The following is a 15,010-nucleotide window of genomic DNA, read 5'->3' as shown; positions in this document are numbered from 1 at the left end:
GGCATCCTGTTCCTGTGTGGAGTTTGTGGTACTTCGAGAGGTACTAGTCTTACCTGCCTCTAGAATGTGAACTCCAGGAGGGCCGCAATAATTTTGTTTTGTTTATTGCTATATCCCCAGCATCCAGAACAACACATAGTGTTGGTTTATTTTTTAAGCATGACTCTTCTCACTAGAGTGTGCTTTTTGGGAACCTGTGATATGATTTATTCTATAGTGTCCATGTTATCCTTGTGAATTCAGTGTCCTGAAAGGTGGCAGACAAACTAGGAGAAAAGGACTCTGTTCAAAAGTGGGGAATGGGAAAATCCTGGGAGGCAGAAACAGGAATCACTGATGAGGAAGGTTTGCCCTCTTTACCCTCAGGATGAGAGAGATGAGTTAAAACCCAGAAAACCCAGAGAAGCAACTGATTTTGAGGGTAGCCATTACAGGAAATGGCTGTAACTTGGGTCTTGTCTTACAGATGAATTAAGGTCAGTGGCTTTGACCACATCCACAGCTAGGTTTGTTTGAGAAGTATTCTCTTGAAATTGATGGTAAAATCTTATTTACTGGCCTGGATTCATTAAGATTTAACCAATTCTAATGACACAGACAGCAAAGGACCTATCCTGAAATGTCCATTTCCTCATCTCCCAGAGTGTTTTTCACAATCTCTGAAGGCAGGGAAATCAGTCCTGAATATTCACTGGAAGGACTGATGCTGAAGCTGAAACTCCAATACTTTGGCCACCTGATGCAAAGAACTGACTCATTTGAAAAGACCCTGATGCTGGGAAAGATTGAAGGTGGGAGAGGGGACGACAGAGGATAGGATGGTTGGATGGCATCACTGACTCAATGGACCTGAGTTTGGATAAACTCTGAGAGTTGGTGATGGACAGGGAGGCCTGGCATGCTGCAGTCCATGGGTTTGCAAAGAGTCGGACATGACTGAGTGACTGAACTGAACTGAACTGAAGGCAAGGAATCACCATCTGGAGGCTCAGTCTAGGGCCAGAGCTGGTGGTTGATAAATACTTGGTAAATAAATGAGCAAATGAATAAACCAAAGAATAGACCCTGGAAGGATATAAAGCTACTTTTGAGATATCCCACATTTGCATTAATACTTTTCAATTACACACACTTTACAAAGAATAAATGTAAATACATTTACATACAATAAAATTCATAATAGTGTTTTGCAATTTTGAATTTTTCTTGATAAACGATTGTCATGGTGGGAGGGGGCTCTGCAAATCTTTCTAATATTAAAAAAAAGATCTTGGGAATTCCCTGGTGGTCTGGTGGTTAGGATTCTGCACTTCCACTGGAAGGGTCACAGATTCCATCCCTGGTTGGGAACTAGGATCTAGTATGCCACATGGCACAGCCGAAAAAAGGAATAAAGTTAAAAAAAAATCCTTCTACTTGAAAAGATTGAGAAGATTTGCCCTGAGATGCTTCTGAAACAGTTTCTAGCAGAACTGCTTAGCACCTTTTAGACAGAACTCCTGTATGAGTCACAAGCTCACTGCTGCCCTTTCTACTTTCAGATGGTCAGAAGAGCCTCATGCCATGCTCTCTCAGAGTTGATTCACACAAAACAAACTGCCTTTATTGCCTATAACCTGCCCAGGTGTGTAGTCCAGATCCTGTGTTTCCCAACTGCAACATCCTACTGCTATTATTAAGAATACTTAAAGCTCAGAATGCTACAATCATGTTTTGAGTGTTGTAGAAAAGCAACTTTTGGTCCTTAATCAATTGCCGCAAGTTTTAGTATTAGATGAAGCACCAAATAACATGTAACCATCTGTTTTAGACTGCGCCAAAATTCACTGAAAATATGCCCTCTTCTAGAACAAGCTTCTTAGCAGAAGTTAACAACAAAAAAATATTCATCACTTTCCTTCACTACAGGGCTGGTGTATTTAATAAGGAGTCTGGCAATTCAGTTTATTCTGCTTCCAAAGCAAGTTGTCAACTGTTTTAAGTTACTCTACTGACATTCTGGTGTGAGCCAGACACTGACTTTTCTCTACCAGAAATCATTTTTTTGATAAATCTCCTTGCCCCCTTCTGCCTGACTCTACTTAAATAAACAGCATCAAATATTACAGCTCAGTACTTTCTCAGATACAAAACCTTTCACTTGGGTTAGGAAAGAGGATCTATACTTACCTTGAAATTCTTAGCTAACAGGCAATTTCAGCATCACTTAGATGACATTCAGTGGGAAGAGGGCCTTTCTATGATCGTTGGGTATGCATACTTCCTGAGAAAGGTGTCTGACAAAGCAAAAAGTTCATGGCCATATCTGGTGGCTAAAGATTCAACAGTAGATCAGCAATCATTATAAAATTTTTAAATTCAGCAGTATTTACTGACTGTGGATCAGGACTGTGTCAGCAACGGTCACTCAGAGGCAATTAAGGTATAGTTTCTATTTCTGAGGACCTCACTGTCTAGCAGGGAACATGGGTTTGTGTGAAGAATGGATGGTATACGTAACATTCTAAGATAGTAACAAAGGCTATAGCAGAGTTACCTTTAAAATGAAAATGGAATCACTAAGACTTGGTGTGAATAATTTTCAGGGGCACTCAGGGAAGGCATCACAGGAGTTATTTTTGCAGAGCCTGGAATAAAGTGTTCCAGGAGGAGGAAAGTTAGGAAGTGGGGACGGAAAAGAGAAGGATGAGTGTTCAAGGCAGGGAAAAGCGTCTGTCGAAGGACAGAGAAAAGTCCGAGGAGAGGAGCCAGGGCCCAAGTGGAGATGGGCAGTTAAGACCAGACCAGCCAGCTACTGTGACAGCAGGAACCTGGATGGCAAGCTAAGGGTTTAAGATCCTCTGAGGGGGATCATGGGAGGTAACAGGACTAGATCTGCTTGGGAGGGGGTAGGGCTTGGAGCAGTTAAGTGAGGAGTTGGGGATGCTGGGAGGGAGTACCTTGCCCCAGAGGCTGATGGGAACAGGGTGAGCTTGCTTGGGGCCCACCAACCTAGAGATAAGCAGGTGCTGCTGGTGCCAAGACCCGGTCTCCTGAAGATAAGACACTAGAGCAGTGGTCAGGGGGCTGAGATAAGCCTGTGGCCTTTGGAACCCCTCTCTAGACGATTTACATTCAAAATTTCACATCCAGGGCACCAGCAGCCAGGGCGGGGTTTCCTCCGGACATGCTGAGCCCGACAGAACACGTGTAGCTTAGTGGAGCCCAGGACTCAGGCTGGCTGGGTTGGAATGCTGGCTCTGTTGTCAGCGTCCTCCTGCTAGATGGTGACGGCATGAGCACCTGCCTTGCACAGTGGGTGTGAGGGTGAAGGGTCAGGCCAAGAAAAGTGCTTAGAATGGTGCAGAACACAGTAGGCCCACGTAAATGTGAACTCTATCAAGAAGCAAGCAATTGGTTGATTGTACTATGTGAAAATAAAGCTGCTCTGATGGCGAGGGTGGTGGTGGGCGGGTCATGCTCCTTTTCCCTGCCCTTTTCTTGGAGTAGGCCCTGATGCGCCTTTTCTACCAGTTTGAAAATCACTGGACTTTCCACCCCTGGGGTTAATTTCTTCATATATTTCCTGAACCTAAGGCATTCAAGCAGGGACCTACTGGTGCCAGGCCTGGAATTGTCCCCAGACGGAGTCTCTATTTCTCCAAAGAGAGCAAAGTGTGTGAACCCAAGCGACATCCAGTGAGTCACCCAGCACCTAAAGGCAGTGGAAGGTTAATCTATCCCAGGTCCTTGCCACCCCACACTAGAAGCCTTGCTCAGTGCCCTACAGGTGGTGAGGGTAACTGTGCAAATCTCAGAAGCAGACATCCTTCCTAGCCCATGAACAAGGGCTCAGAGAGGGGTTTCCCTGAGGGAAAAAAAAAATCTCCCCTGCAGACTAGGAAGCTGTCATCCTTTCTTGCTACCCAAGGTGGCCTGGGAGAAAATTCTGCCTCACCAGACTCTTATGAGGAATAAGTGAGCTAATGCAAGTTAGACACTTAGCACACGCTTAAGCCTGTGATAAACCTTCTCCTAGGGCTGTTATTTATAGTCTGCAATCCCAATTCTTCTTACACCTATTAAAGTAGGTATGGTGTTCAGTGGATTGAGTGGGTGTTCAGAGTCCTAAAGATATAGAACTGCATTAAAAAAAAAAAAACTTTCCAAGAAAGATTCTCTGTATCACCACATTGGGAGTAGACAAAAGATACCTCACACATTATGACACACTCTATAAATGAGGTTAAAAATTAATCCTTTCCAGTCTGGTTCAAAGTCACTGCTGTCATTTTAAAGCCTACAATCTCCACTCGGCCAGACCCTGCAGGAATTCCAGCAACCGGTTCAGATTTGGCGTCCGTCCACCATGAGTGGAGCACTGTGCAGCTCAGGAGCTTTCTGAGAACCCTAACAAGTGAGATTTTATCACAGTGTGGCTGACCCCAAATTAACAAGACAGGGGCAGTTCTAGAGGCAGTCTTTCGCTTCTATCCATAAAAGTTAGCTATTACATTAGACAGACCATTATACTCTGGGGAGTAACAAGTATCTTATTAAGTTATAAATACATTTAATGGCTTTAGTCCTGTTTTCTTATTTTGGAATATGAGGAAGAAAAAAAATAGAACTCACAATTTCTAGACTTTAAAAGCCACAATTTTTTAAAAACATCTACTTACCTACAATATTGCTTATTTTTATAGTGCCCACATACTCCCTTGAAAGACAGCTGTGTCTCTCCTGTGATGGCATCAAGCTACTTGCAGTGGGACAAGAAAGTGACAGAAGATTATAAAATCAAATGGTTTGGTTTTGATTCAAACTAGTCAAACCAGTTCAGAAAGACCATGAGACTTTTCTCTCCACCGCTGCTCCTGTTCTGGCTTCTCATTAAGCGGGGGAAAAAAATATACCATTTGTGCCTATCTTCATTTACCATTCATTCATTCTTTTCTTAAAGAGAACCCAAGACAGAGATGGGAGGGTATAGAGCCCTTATCTTTCATGTTCTGTGCTGAGAAAGAACAAATTTAAGATCACTTGCCAAACAGTAAATGACTGTTAAATCCAATTCAACAAGCTTACCTCATTTCCTGTCGCTGACCTGCGAACTGGTCCATTGACCGTGGGCAAATCCTAGAGCTGTACACCCTCCAGGACGCCTAGGCGTGGAGACTGTTCTCAAGAAGTGCTCCGGTGGTTTGGTGGGAAGCAGTCCCTGAACTGACTATAAGGAAACCTAAATAAACTGCACAGGTGTTACACGCTCCGTCTGGATAACACCCCTCACATCCCACCCCGCTTCTGTTCACAAATACAAATGAGCCACTTCATCCTTTTCTTTTCCCCTGATAAGAAAAGGGGCCTGCCTCTTCACCCTATGGTCTCTGCCCCCGAAATCTACTTTCTAGGTGGGCTGGACTGGGGGTAACCAGGGGCCTCTGCAGGGTACCCAGTAAGGGCAAGAGTAGGGGTCGGCAGGGTCACTATGCTGCAGGGCCTTAACCGTTTGCCCGTGGTCAGAATGGACAGCCTCGCCTCAAAGAAAAAAAAAAGGGCTAGAAATGGTTCTTTTGGACTTCTTCCCATACAGAGAATGGCTAAGCTAGCTGAGGCAATCTGTAGCTGGCTTCAAAATCAGCAGTGGGGAGGGCGGGGGGAAACCTCACAACAAACAGTGGTAACAGAAGGTTTGTGTGGGAAGATGGTTAAGTTTGGTCTAAAACAAGCAGTGTCTCTGGTAATGAGCTGTTGTTAGGAAATACGTGTGGCCCTCAGTGCCTGCGGCACTTTTAAAGAGCACTGTTGCTGCTTCTTGCGGGTTTTCTTGGGGGTGGGGGTTGGGGAGCAGGGGAGGGGAAAGTGAGGTGAAGCAGAGACCTGACTAAAGAGCAAGGCGGCATTAAAGAGACTGGAAAAAACCACCTTTCGAGTGCTGCAGCCACAAGTCGTGCTTCTGAATCTCAGTTCTGCCGGGGAAGTTGCGGTGCCACCTTTGGTAACAGACTCCCCTCCTGTGAATCACAGCTGGCTCACATGTTGAGGCGAGTGCACCTAAGGCATCACCTGGGGTTCGGGCACGGAACACAGGCATAACTCAGCTGGGAGACGGGCGTTTCATAAGGGACTATTTACAAAGGGTGTGGGCAGGCTCCAGGAACTCCTACGGGGACACTTCAGTCTCTGAGGGCCGGCGAAACCGGAGTCAGGACCGAGCCTCGGCTTGATAGCCCAAGAGGAGGGTGTAGTCCCCAGACGCTGAAGTTGCCTGGCAGGAGCTGCGGAGGGAGCCCGCCTGTGGAGCCACGCCTGGCCTGGCGGAAAGGAGCCGTGGATGCCCGGACTTCTCTCCTCCCACCCGCCAGGCTCCTCCCAGCGTGTCTCCTGTAGACCCTGACCAGAAGCCGGGACAGGTCCACAGAGGTGAGCGGCCAAAGCGAAGCCCAGGGTAAGGAGGGGATCTGGAGGAGCCAAGAGAGAATAACCAGGACACCCAAACACCTGACGGGGCTAGCGGGGCGGGGGGCTAAGCGAGATAATCGTCATAAATGCCTGACAGGGCAAATGATCAACTCACTACCCATCTGAGCAGGCTAGTTGGCATTTACTTATCAAAAGGCCACAATATAACTTTTATTCTCAGGTGGCAAAGGTCAGAATGAAAACAAAGACTTGTGGTCAAATATCCAGAGTGAAAAACAAAACTTTTACAAAGTTGACAGATAACATTTATTAAAACATGTCATACAAAAGGGCATGGTCTCTTCTATAAGAAGAAAATATTAAACAGTAACATTCAATTAAGTAAAACCATGCTGTACACTGAAGACAGCAGTATATAAAGACAAAACTATTCAACTTTTGCAACACAGGCACAACATTTCACAAAATATCAATAAGATATGCACCTAATGATACTCTGTTTATTGTCAAATGGTTTTGTGGTCTAAGAGTCACCTGACTTGCATAAATAATTTTCTAGAAGAAACACTGGGAACCTCATAAAAGGAAAGAAGGCAGCAGCAATTGACATTATGACACAGGCTTCAAGCAAAACTAAAAAAAAAAAAATCACATTTGCAAAATGTGTTCCAGCATCTTCCCATTGGGCACTATCAGTAGAAATCTGAAATAAGAAACATGTACCTTCGAATACATAAGTAGGCAAAGACAAAAACCCAAACAAACACCCTGGTTTCACTGAACAAAGTGAGTCACAGAAAAGCAACCTAAATCACAAAATTAGTGTGGCACAGAAGGGCTGGAGGGGTGGGGGTCTATGTTGCTTGGTGTTCAGCATTCCTAAATTATCCAGAGACCTTATGAAAGCAAACTCCTGAAGTTGGTGTGATGGCATCCTCTCTACCCTCCCCTGCCCTCCCGCCCCGGGGCGGGGGGCGCAGCAAACCCCCCTCCCCAGGGAAAGCCAGCATTGCTGCTTCTGCTCAGCCCCAACTTCATGTCCACAGCAGCCTCAGGAGAAGGTGTGTGCCTCCGTAGGAAGATGCCACTGAGACTAAGCAGCTTTCCCAGTCAGTCAGAAGTCAGCTTAGGGTCAGTTCAGTTCAGCAAATGCCCACTACAGCGGAGGAGACCCTTTCAGGCAGACTCTTTGAGACCAGCGGCCAAAAGAAGGGACTGGGGGGTAACCTTCAACAGCTGAGAAAAGGTTATGGCAGTCTGTTCTCAACTGGTCAGACCTACTTTACCAGGTGGATTATTGTAATGTGTGGATCTAAAATGAAAGGCATAGCATCAGTACGAATATTAAAGACCACTGGTGGTGCCTTCAAGCCCTTTCCCATTGGGACTGGACAGAAACCACAGTAAAGACTCAAAGTAAGGGACAAACACCTTGGCTGCGGGCCACTGACAAGATCCCTGAAAGACTGTTTGGAAACGTTACCCACTGCTCTCCAAACTCAACGGGAAGGAGAAAGATTTTCTAAAGCTGTACTGAGGGTAAAGACAGAGACTATCTGTCCAACCCAGGGTGGGCAGGAGGAAAAAAAAAAAAGTAGTAATACAGTATGATCTCTTAAGCCTAAAAGCAAAGTTTATAAAGATTCACTTTCAATATCCAAACTAAGGCAACCCCCTTGCCCCGCCTCTCTGGACATGGCCAGCATTTCAGATGCCCAATCATGTCACAGGGTCTGGTTGACTGATCAGCAACTCTAACTTTTATAAAAACCCCACTACCATAAAAAGCTTCAAACAGCAGGTGTGAGGAACTTACATTTATATTCTACATTTAGTAGCAGGTGTACACATAAGGATTTCAATAGAAGATCTGCTTCTCTTCATAACACATGAAGTCCCAGCACAACTGAGAGCTTCTAAAACTACCACCAGAGAGCTGCCCCCTAGTCCTGTCCTCCTCCTCCTCATTACTCACAACGACTGCCGTGCTGATCTCAACATAACTGAAGGACCATGAGATTGTTCCAGAATATTTTTATTTTACCTCTCAAGATTCTTCTTCCCAAGTGTTCCAACACTCATTTGAGTACAATCTTTAATAGAAACCAGCACATCAAACCTTCCAAACAGGCAGAAATGGTCTGCTGATACTATGAGAGAGGGTGACTGGCTTTTGGACGAACAAAATGGCTTCACTGCCTTAGTACTGAAATCAGTAGAAGGAATACAACAATTTTTCCTCACATACAATGGCTGGGATCATACCTAAAACCCAATGCTTCTAACATGAGAAAGAGAAGCAGCAACTGAGCTTGGCTATAAGTCACCTCTACATTCTCTGTCCGGTACACAGAGAAATGACTGTTAACTGGTGAAGTTTCAACACTAAGAGAAGAGGGTATTAACATGGCAAACAACCAAGAGGTAATATCTAGTTTCTAGGTTAAAAAAATCAATATATATTTATAATAAAGTTTTAAATACAAAGTGCTTTTTATATATTGAGAATGATACAGTGTTAATGAATAGATCCCTGTTTTGTAACCTCGATTACAAGCGTTAACTGGTAAGTAAATCTTTCCCCTTTCCATACAACTAAATGCCTTGAAGGTAGGAGTTTGAGGATCAGAGGCCATTGCCAGGAAAGTCACTCATTTCAGAGCAATGCCCAACTTTTAAAACAAAAACTTCATTCCAAATCCAAGAAAAGTTATTTTTGTTTTCAGGAAAAAAAAAGTTTCCACTAAGAAATAATAAACTATTAAGTTTATGGAAAAGTTAACATAACAGTAGCACCCTGTCCCAACCCTGGTGACAGCTTCAGGTATGTTACAGTTTAAAACATCCTGAACAAGCTTCTTTTTTAATCCCAAACTTCTGACTGATCCTCAGAAAAGGTCTCAGAATAGCTAATTTTCTTGGGTTTTTTTTTTTTGGTAGGTATAGCTATACGGACTTGTAAATTTATGCAGCTTTATCTATTAAATGAGAACAGGAATTTGCAGACAACCTCCTAAAATTAGGACTCTTTCTTTCCCTCTTTTAAAACACATTCCAGCACTCCTAAAGAGCTGGGAGGACCAGCTCAACGTACCCCTCTGTGAGTATCTCTACCAGTGTATTTTCAAAACTCCCCTTTTCTTGAGCAATTGGTTCCCCTCGTCCCCATAACCTGACACTCAAAATTCTGCTACTTGGCGGCTCTCATTCTGACAGTTGGAGTGTCACTGTAGCACTCTATAGGCTCCTGAAGTTCACAGGTAACTCTCAGCTGTGGCTTCCAGCTCCTTCCCAGTAACTGGTCATTGACTGACCACTTCAGGAAGCACCATAATCTAAGACAGAGTGAATGGGCTGGAGCAGCCAATGGTACCGTGGTCAGAGTCAAGGCAGGCTAGAAGTCTACTAGCCACAGCAGATTCCACCGTGTGGATGCTACAATTAAACAAACAGGATTTGGGACAGCAAACCAGTTAGAAATACCTATCTCTGGCACCCTAGAGAATTACAATTAGAAACAACTGTTCAAACTAAATGTTAGTAGTAAAATATAAAACTCTGACTTATCAAGAGTCTGAAAATCGTTGTGACAGTGGCATCTTACAGAAATTGGAGCTGGTACCATGAGTTACTTTTTTTTTTTTTACTTAGAATGTCACCCTCTTAATAATCTCCATAGTTTTGGTTAGAATACTCTTTAGAAAGAACAAAACCAGATAAAAGAGCTCTGTTAATCAACTTAGTATCCTAGAAATCACATTGTTTGTAGCTATTACATAAGGAGCATTTCATTCAGTGAAGCAGCTACCAAAACAAACCCACATTACCTAAGTATCTATAGTAAGAGCAAAATAAAATTCCAATATGACCTTGTAATAATGACTGATCAAACACCGCTGCCACCCAAAACGGAACTGGGGGGTTGGAGTCCAATTCCAAGTGCAGGTGTCTCTACCCTCTAGTCCACCAGCTTCATTCAAGAGGCCTGAAGGTTCACCTTGCCAGGTGTGAGGTGGGTGCACTTATCCCCTTTAGCCACTCCAGGCCAGGAACATACAAATTTGAAGAATTAGATTTTTTAATTGGCCTACTTAGAACTGGTCTTGCAGAAATATCTTCCTTTTTTTTAAGCTTCTCTCATAATAGCAAGTAGCACGCATCATCTGTGCCCAGATTTGCATAATTACCACAGTTTATTTTTGTGCCTGCCACTCAAGTCGTATTCTGCTCAGCCTTTGCAGCTTCGTAGGACTTGGTACAAGCCTCAGTCGTATTCTGCTCAGCCTTTGCAGCTTCGTAGGACTTGGTACAAGCCTCAGTCGTATTCTGCTCAGCCTTTGCAGCTTCGTAGGACTTGGTACAAGAAGTCACATGCCTGTGGAAACTGTCCCTCCACATGAATCTCTTTGCACAGATATTACACTCATATGGCTTTATGCCTGTGTGAATTTTCATGTGACCCACGAGATGATGCTTCATTTTGAATTTCTTACCACAGACCCCACAGCCGTAAGGCCGGAGCCCGAGGTGCATGCTCATGTGTCGATCTCTCTGACTCTTGTGAGTGAAACTCTTGCCGCACTGACAAAGATACAGCTTGTCAGTGGCTGAGAATCCTAGGTGGGAAGCTTCCTCTTTAATCCCTGTTACCATCTCAATATTCTCACTGTAGCCTGATGCTAGGGCAGCCTCCTGTTTGTGCCAAATGAGATTCCCATCTGACCGCTCTCCAGAAAACTCTTCCATGGAGGAGCCATAGAAATCCACCTGCTCGTCATAATTGCTTTCATCAGCCTGTTCGTCAAACTCTGCTTCCACTTTTTTTTCCCCAATGTGAAAGTCTTCCTCTACCCCCGAGGGCTGGACTGAGTACTCTGTCTGCACGGTGTTGATGGACTCTGTGACCTGGTGCTCATCATAGGGTGCGTGCACATCCATGCCCTCGCACGCCTGCTCAAAGCGCTCGGGCTTCACATGGATCCAGCGTTTGTGAGCCATTATGCTGGGCTTGCTGTACATGGGCCGGGTGTAGTGGAACTCGGCACTGTCGCTGGCCCCCTCCTCCCCGTCCTGGCTCGCCATCTCCGTGCTCAGCCGGTCATGCTCTGTGGATGAGTTACTGGGAAGGTATTCGTGCTCAGTGAGCTGAGATGACAGCTCGTCTTTGGTGCTCTCTTCTTCGTTCTCTCCATCCCTCAGTTCCTGGGCTTTGGGGAAATCCGTGTGGCCTCCGGAGCCCAGCTCAAAACTCTCTACCAGGCCATTGTAATTGCTGCTGCTTGGAGACTGGTGGTCACTGCCATGATTTAGCTTCTGACAAAGGACTGTAGGGTTTCCTTCTAAAACCTCAGTGCATTTGTCGACCACATGCCACATCTGGAGGAAGCTTGCTGCTGTTAAGTAACTGACAATTTCTGGAGCAGGCATTACTAGACGCCCTGTATAACTCGACAGGAGAATGTTCTCAAACACTCTGGGATTCATCACATCAGGCAAAACAATCCTCCTGCTGTTTTTCAGGAGTACCTGGTCACAAAAGTAGGGGGAACTGGCAGCAAGAACAGCTTTGTGTGCTCGGAAAATGTGGCCTTGGACAACAATGGACACATCACATAATTGTCCCTGCTGGCGCTGCTGGTTCAGTTTTTGCAGAATGGTGCTGGAAAAATCAGGAAATTCTACTCGAAAAGAGTTTGTTCCAGGCTCCATTTCATCACAAATCTTGTTGGTGCTAAAAGAGAAAGAAAAATTAGTACTAATTCCAGCCCAAAGAGAAACTTACAGATTACTAAGAAAACCAAGGTTCCATAGTTTCAAAAAACGTCCTGGCCTGTGGGGACAGTGGGTGGGGCCTTCATCCCCCAGCGCAAGGCTTGCAGGTGTTGAGTGTGCCAAAAGCAAGAACCTCCCACCATTATTTATGGTATTAACTCTTGACACTGCCTGTGTCTGTGAGAAAACAGAATCCAGAGATATTTGTAAACCATATAAATCCCAAGTAAAACAAAATAAATATTTCTAGTCAGAACAGATACAATACCTTTTCCTGACAGAATTTTTAAGAGGCCTCAAATTCAATCCACACGAGGAAGAACTGTGGAAAGAAGGGGAGTTAGTTGCTTAGTCGTCTCCGACTCTGCAATCCCATGGACTGTAGCCCACCAGGCTCCTCTGTCCATGGGATTTCCCAGGCAAGAATACTGGAGTGGGTTGCCATTTCCTTCTCCAGGGGATCTTCCCAACCCAGGGATCAAACCCGGGTCTCCTGCATTGCTGGCAGATTCTTAAAGCAGAGGTAAAGTCCCTTAGGCAGACGTGATCTCGGTAACTGCAAGGAACTGAAAGAAGACCATTGTGCTAGAATCCAGGGAGGGGATAAGGGGCCAAAGAGCTGTGATCAGTTCAGTCAGGTCTTTGGTTCTTTAGCACCACAGGGGCTAACTCACTGAGGTCCCAAACAACATGGGTTGGTCTAGCTGCTGTCAGAATTCTAGTCCTTTAAGAGCTTCTGATAATGTGAAACAGAACAAAATGGCAAGGCAAGGTATTCTTTCTCACTGGTAATCTCCAAATTGTTTTAAAAGCTATCAAACAAAGAGTACAGTAAACACTGTCCCTGTCACTGAGTGAACTCAATCTGAAAATAGTTATAACAAAGAAGGGATTGCTTGTCGCATTACCGTAAATATATTTTGTGGGGTGAGTCAAGCATTACAGACAATTCACAAGAGTGATCAATGAGATGAACTCTGCTAGAGATGCTGCTCAGCCTCTGCAATTCCAGAGAAAATTAAAACAAACCAGAAAACCCAACAGATTTATCTGTTTAATTTGTATTTATTTAGCTGCACCAGGTCTCAGTTGCAGCAGGCAGCCTCTCCAGATGCAGGCTGCACACTCTCAGCTGCAGCATGTGGGATCTAGTTCCCTCACCAGGGATCAAATTCAGGCCCTCCTCACTGGAAGCCTGGAGTCTTAGCCACTGGACCACCAGGGAAGTCCCTCAACAGATTTATTGATGCTATTTGTCACTTGAGTCTGATACCATATCTAAACATTGCTAAACAGCAGATTTTCTAAGTACTAGAAAAAGGAAGCAGATAACCCAACAAAAGTTGAAAGTTACATTTCAGAGACAGGGAGAGATACCAAGAGAAGAAACTTCCAAAGTTTTTTGAGTAGTTACTATATACCAGGGACTATACAGCTGGAACTCCAATACTTCGGCCCCCTGATGAGAAGAACTGACTCACTGGAAAAGACCCTGATGCTGTGAAAGATTTAAGATGAGAGGCAAAGGGGACGACAGAAGATGAGATGGTTGGATGGCATCACCAACTCGATGGACATGAGTTTGAGCATGGCTGGGAGTTGGTGATGGACAGGGAGGCCTGGCATGCTGCAGTCCATGGGGCTGCAGAGTCGGACACGACTGACTGACTGAACTGAACTGAGGGACTATACACCTTCTCACCTAATCTACAAATGTTCAGTTCAGTTCAGTCAGTCGCTCAGTCGTGTCCGACTCTTTGCGACCCCATGAATCACAGCACGCCAGGCAAATGCAGAGGGCTGTTATCTTAAGTTCACTATTTCAAGTAAATTTCCTAAGGCTAAAATTAAAGCTAATTTTTATTATGTTGGGATTTGAAATCTAGGTTTCTACGACTCCAAAGCCTATGCTGTTTTTCCTATCACATCACTGCATCTTCTAAGGAGATGTGAAAATACCAGATTAGTCATGACTAATTTTAAGAGGTAAGGCAGTGTTTTTAGAATTGAGCATTAATTTATTATTTAGAGCTCTCAGAACATTTCATAGTGGCTTCCCAGGTGGCACAGCGGTAAAAAAAAAAAATCCACCTGCCAATGCAGGAGACATGTGTTTGATCCCTGGGTCAGGAAGACCCCCTGGAGAGGGAAACGGCAATCCACCCCACTATTTTTGCCTGAGAAGTCCCACGGACAGAGGACCCTGGTGTGCTACCGTCTGTGGGGTCGTAAAGAGCCACGACTGAGCAACTGAGCACACACAGAACATTTCATAATGATAAAAAAACAACAAAAAGACCAGAAAATTAACTATTTAGCTATTTATAATTTCAAAAGGAACAGTTAACTACATAAATGCATACAGACTACAGGTATGTAAACTCTCATCACCACAGAATTTTGGTTTTAGCTATTTGGAAAAAAATCGGGAGGGCATAAAACACAAAAAGCTGTTAAAGAAAAAAATCTCTCCACCATTTATTCCTAGTTCCCCTCCCCCACAAAAGAAACCAAGATTTATAAACTCCTGTATATATTTCTAGAAACTTCTCTGCGCATGTATCAGAATAAATGATCTATATTATTTAAAAATTCCAACCCAAATGGGCTCATTATCTACATTCTACTCTGTCCTAGCTCTGTCACTCAACGTATCTGGCAGAGTATCTGACACCCTAAAAACTGATTATGTCCTCCAAATGCACGCTGACGCCCTCCCCCAGTGTGATTGTGTTTGCTCTGGGGGATGATTAGGCCAAGCCCTCCTGAATGGGATTAGTGCCCTTATGAAAAGACAACAGAGAATTCCCTTGTCCCTTTTGGCTATATGAAG

The 15,010-nt window shown here is 44.4% G+C and overlaps 1 protein-coding gene across 3 annotated transcripts in view; it reads right to left on the bottom strand.

Moving 5' to 3' along the window:
- Nucleotides 1-6,687: 6,687 nt before the first annotated feature.
- Nucleotides 6,688-15,010, bottom strand: part of ZBTB43 (zinc finger and BTB domain containing 43) — a 28,816-nt gene continuing 20,493 nt past the window's right edge. For 2 of the 3 annotated variants that reach the window (XM_019970859.2, XM_070799259.1), the window contains exon 2: nt 6,688-12,136. In XM_019970859.2, coding sequence (XP_019826418.2) covers nt 10,618-12,114 — 1,497 coding nt within the window. In that variant the 5' untranslated portion in view covers nt 12,115-12,136 and the 3' untranslated portion in view covers nt 6,688-10,617. Of the gene's footprint in view, nt 12,137-12,445; nt 12,500-15,010 lie in introns of all 3 variants that reach the window. The other variant, XM_019970860.2, reaches the window with a different exon arrangement.

Source organism: Bos indicus, chromosome 11 (assembly GCF_029378745.1).
Source record: "Bos indicus isolate NIAB-ARS_2022 breed Sahiwal x Tharparkar chromosome 11, NIAB-ARS_B.indTharparkar_mat_pri_1.0, whole genome shotgun sequence".
Taxonomy (NCBI): domain Eukaryota; kingdom Metazoa; phylum Chordata; class Mammalia; order Artiodactyla; family Bovidae; genus Bos; species Bos indicus.
This window is presented reverse-complemented; position numbering and strand designations above follow the sequence as displayed.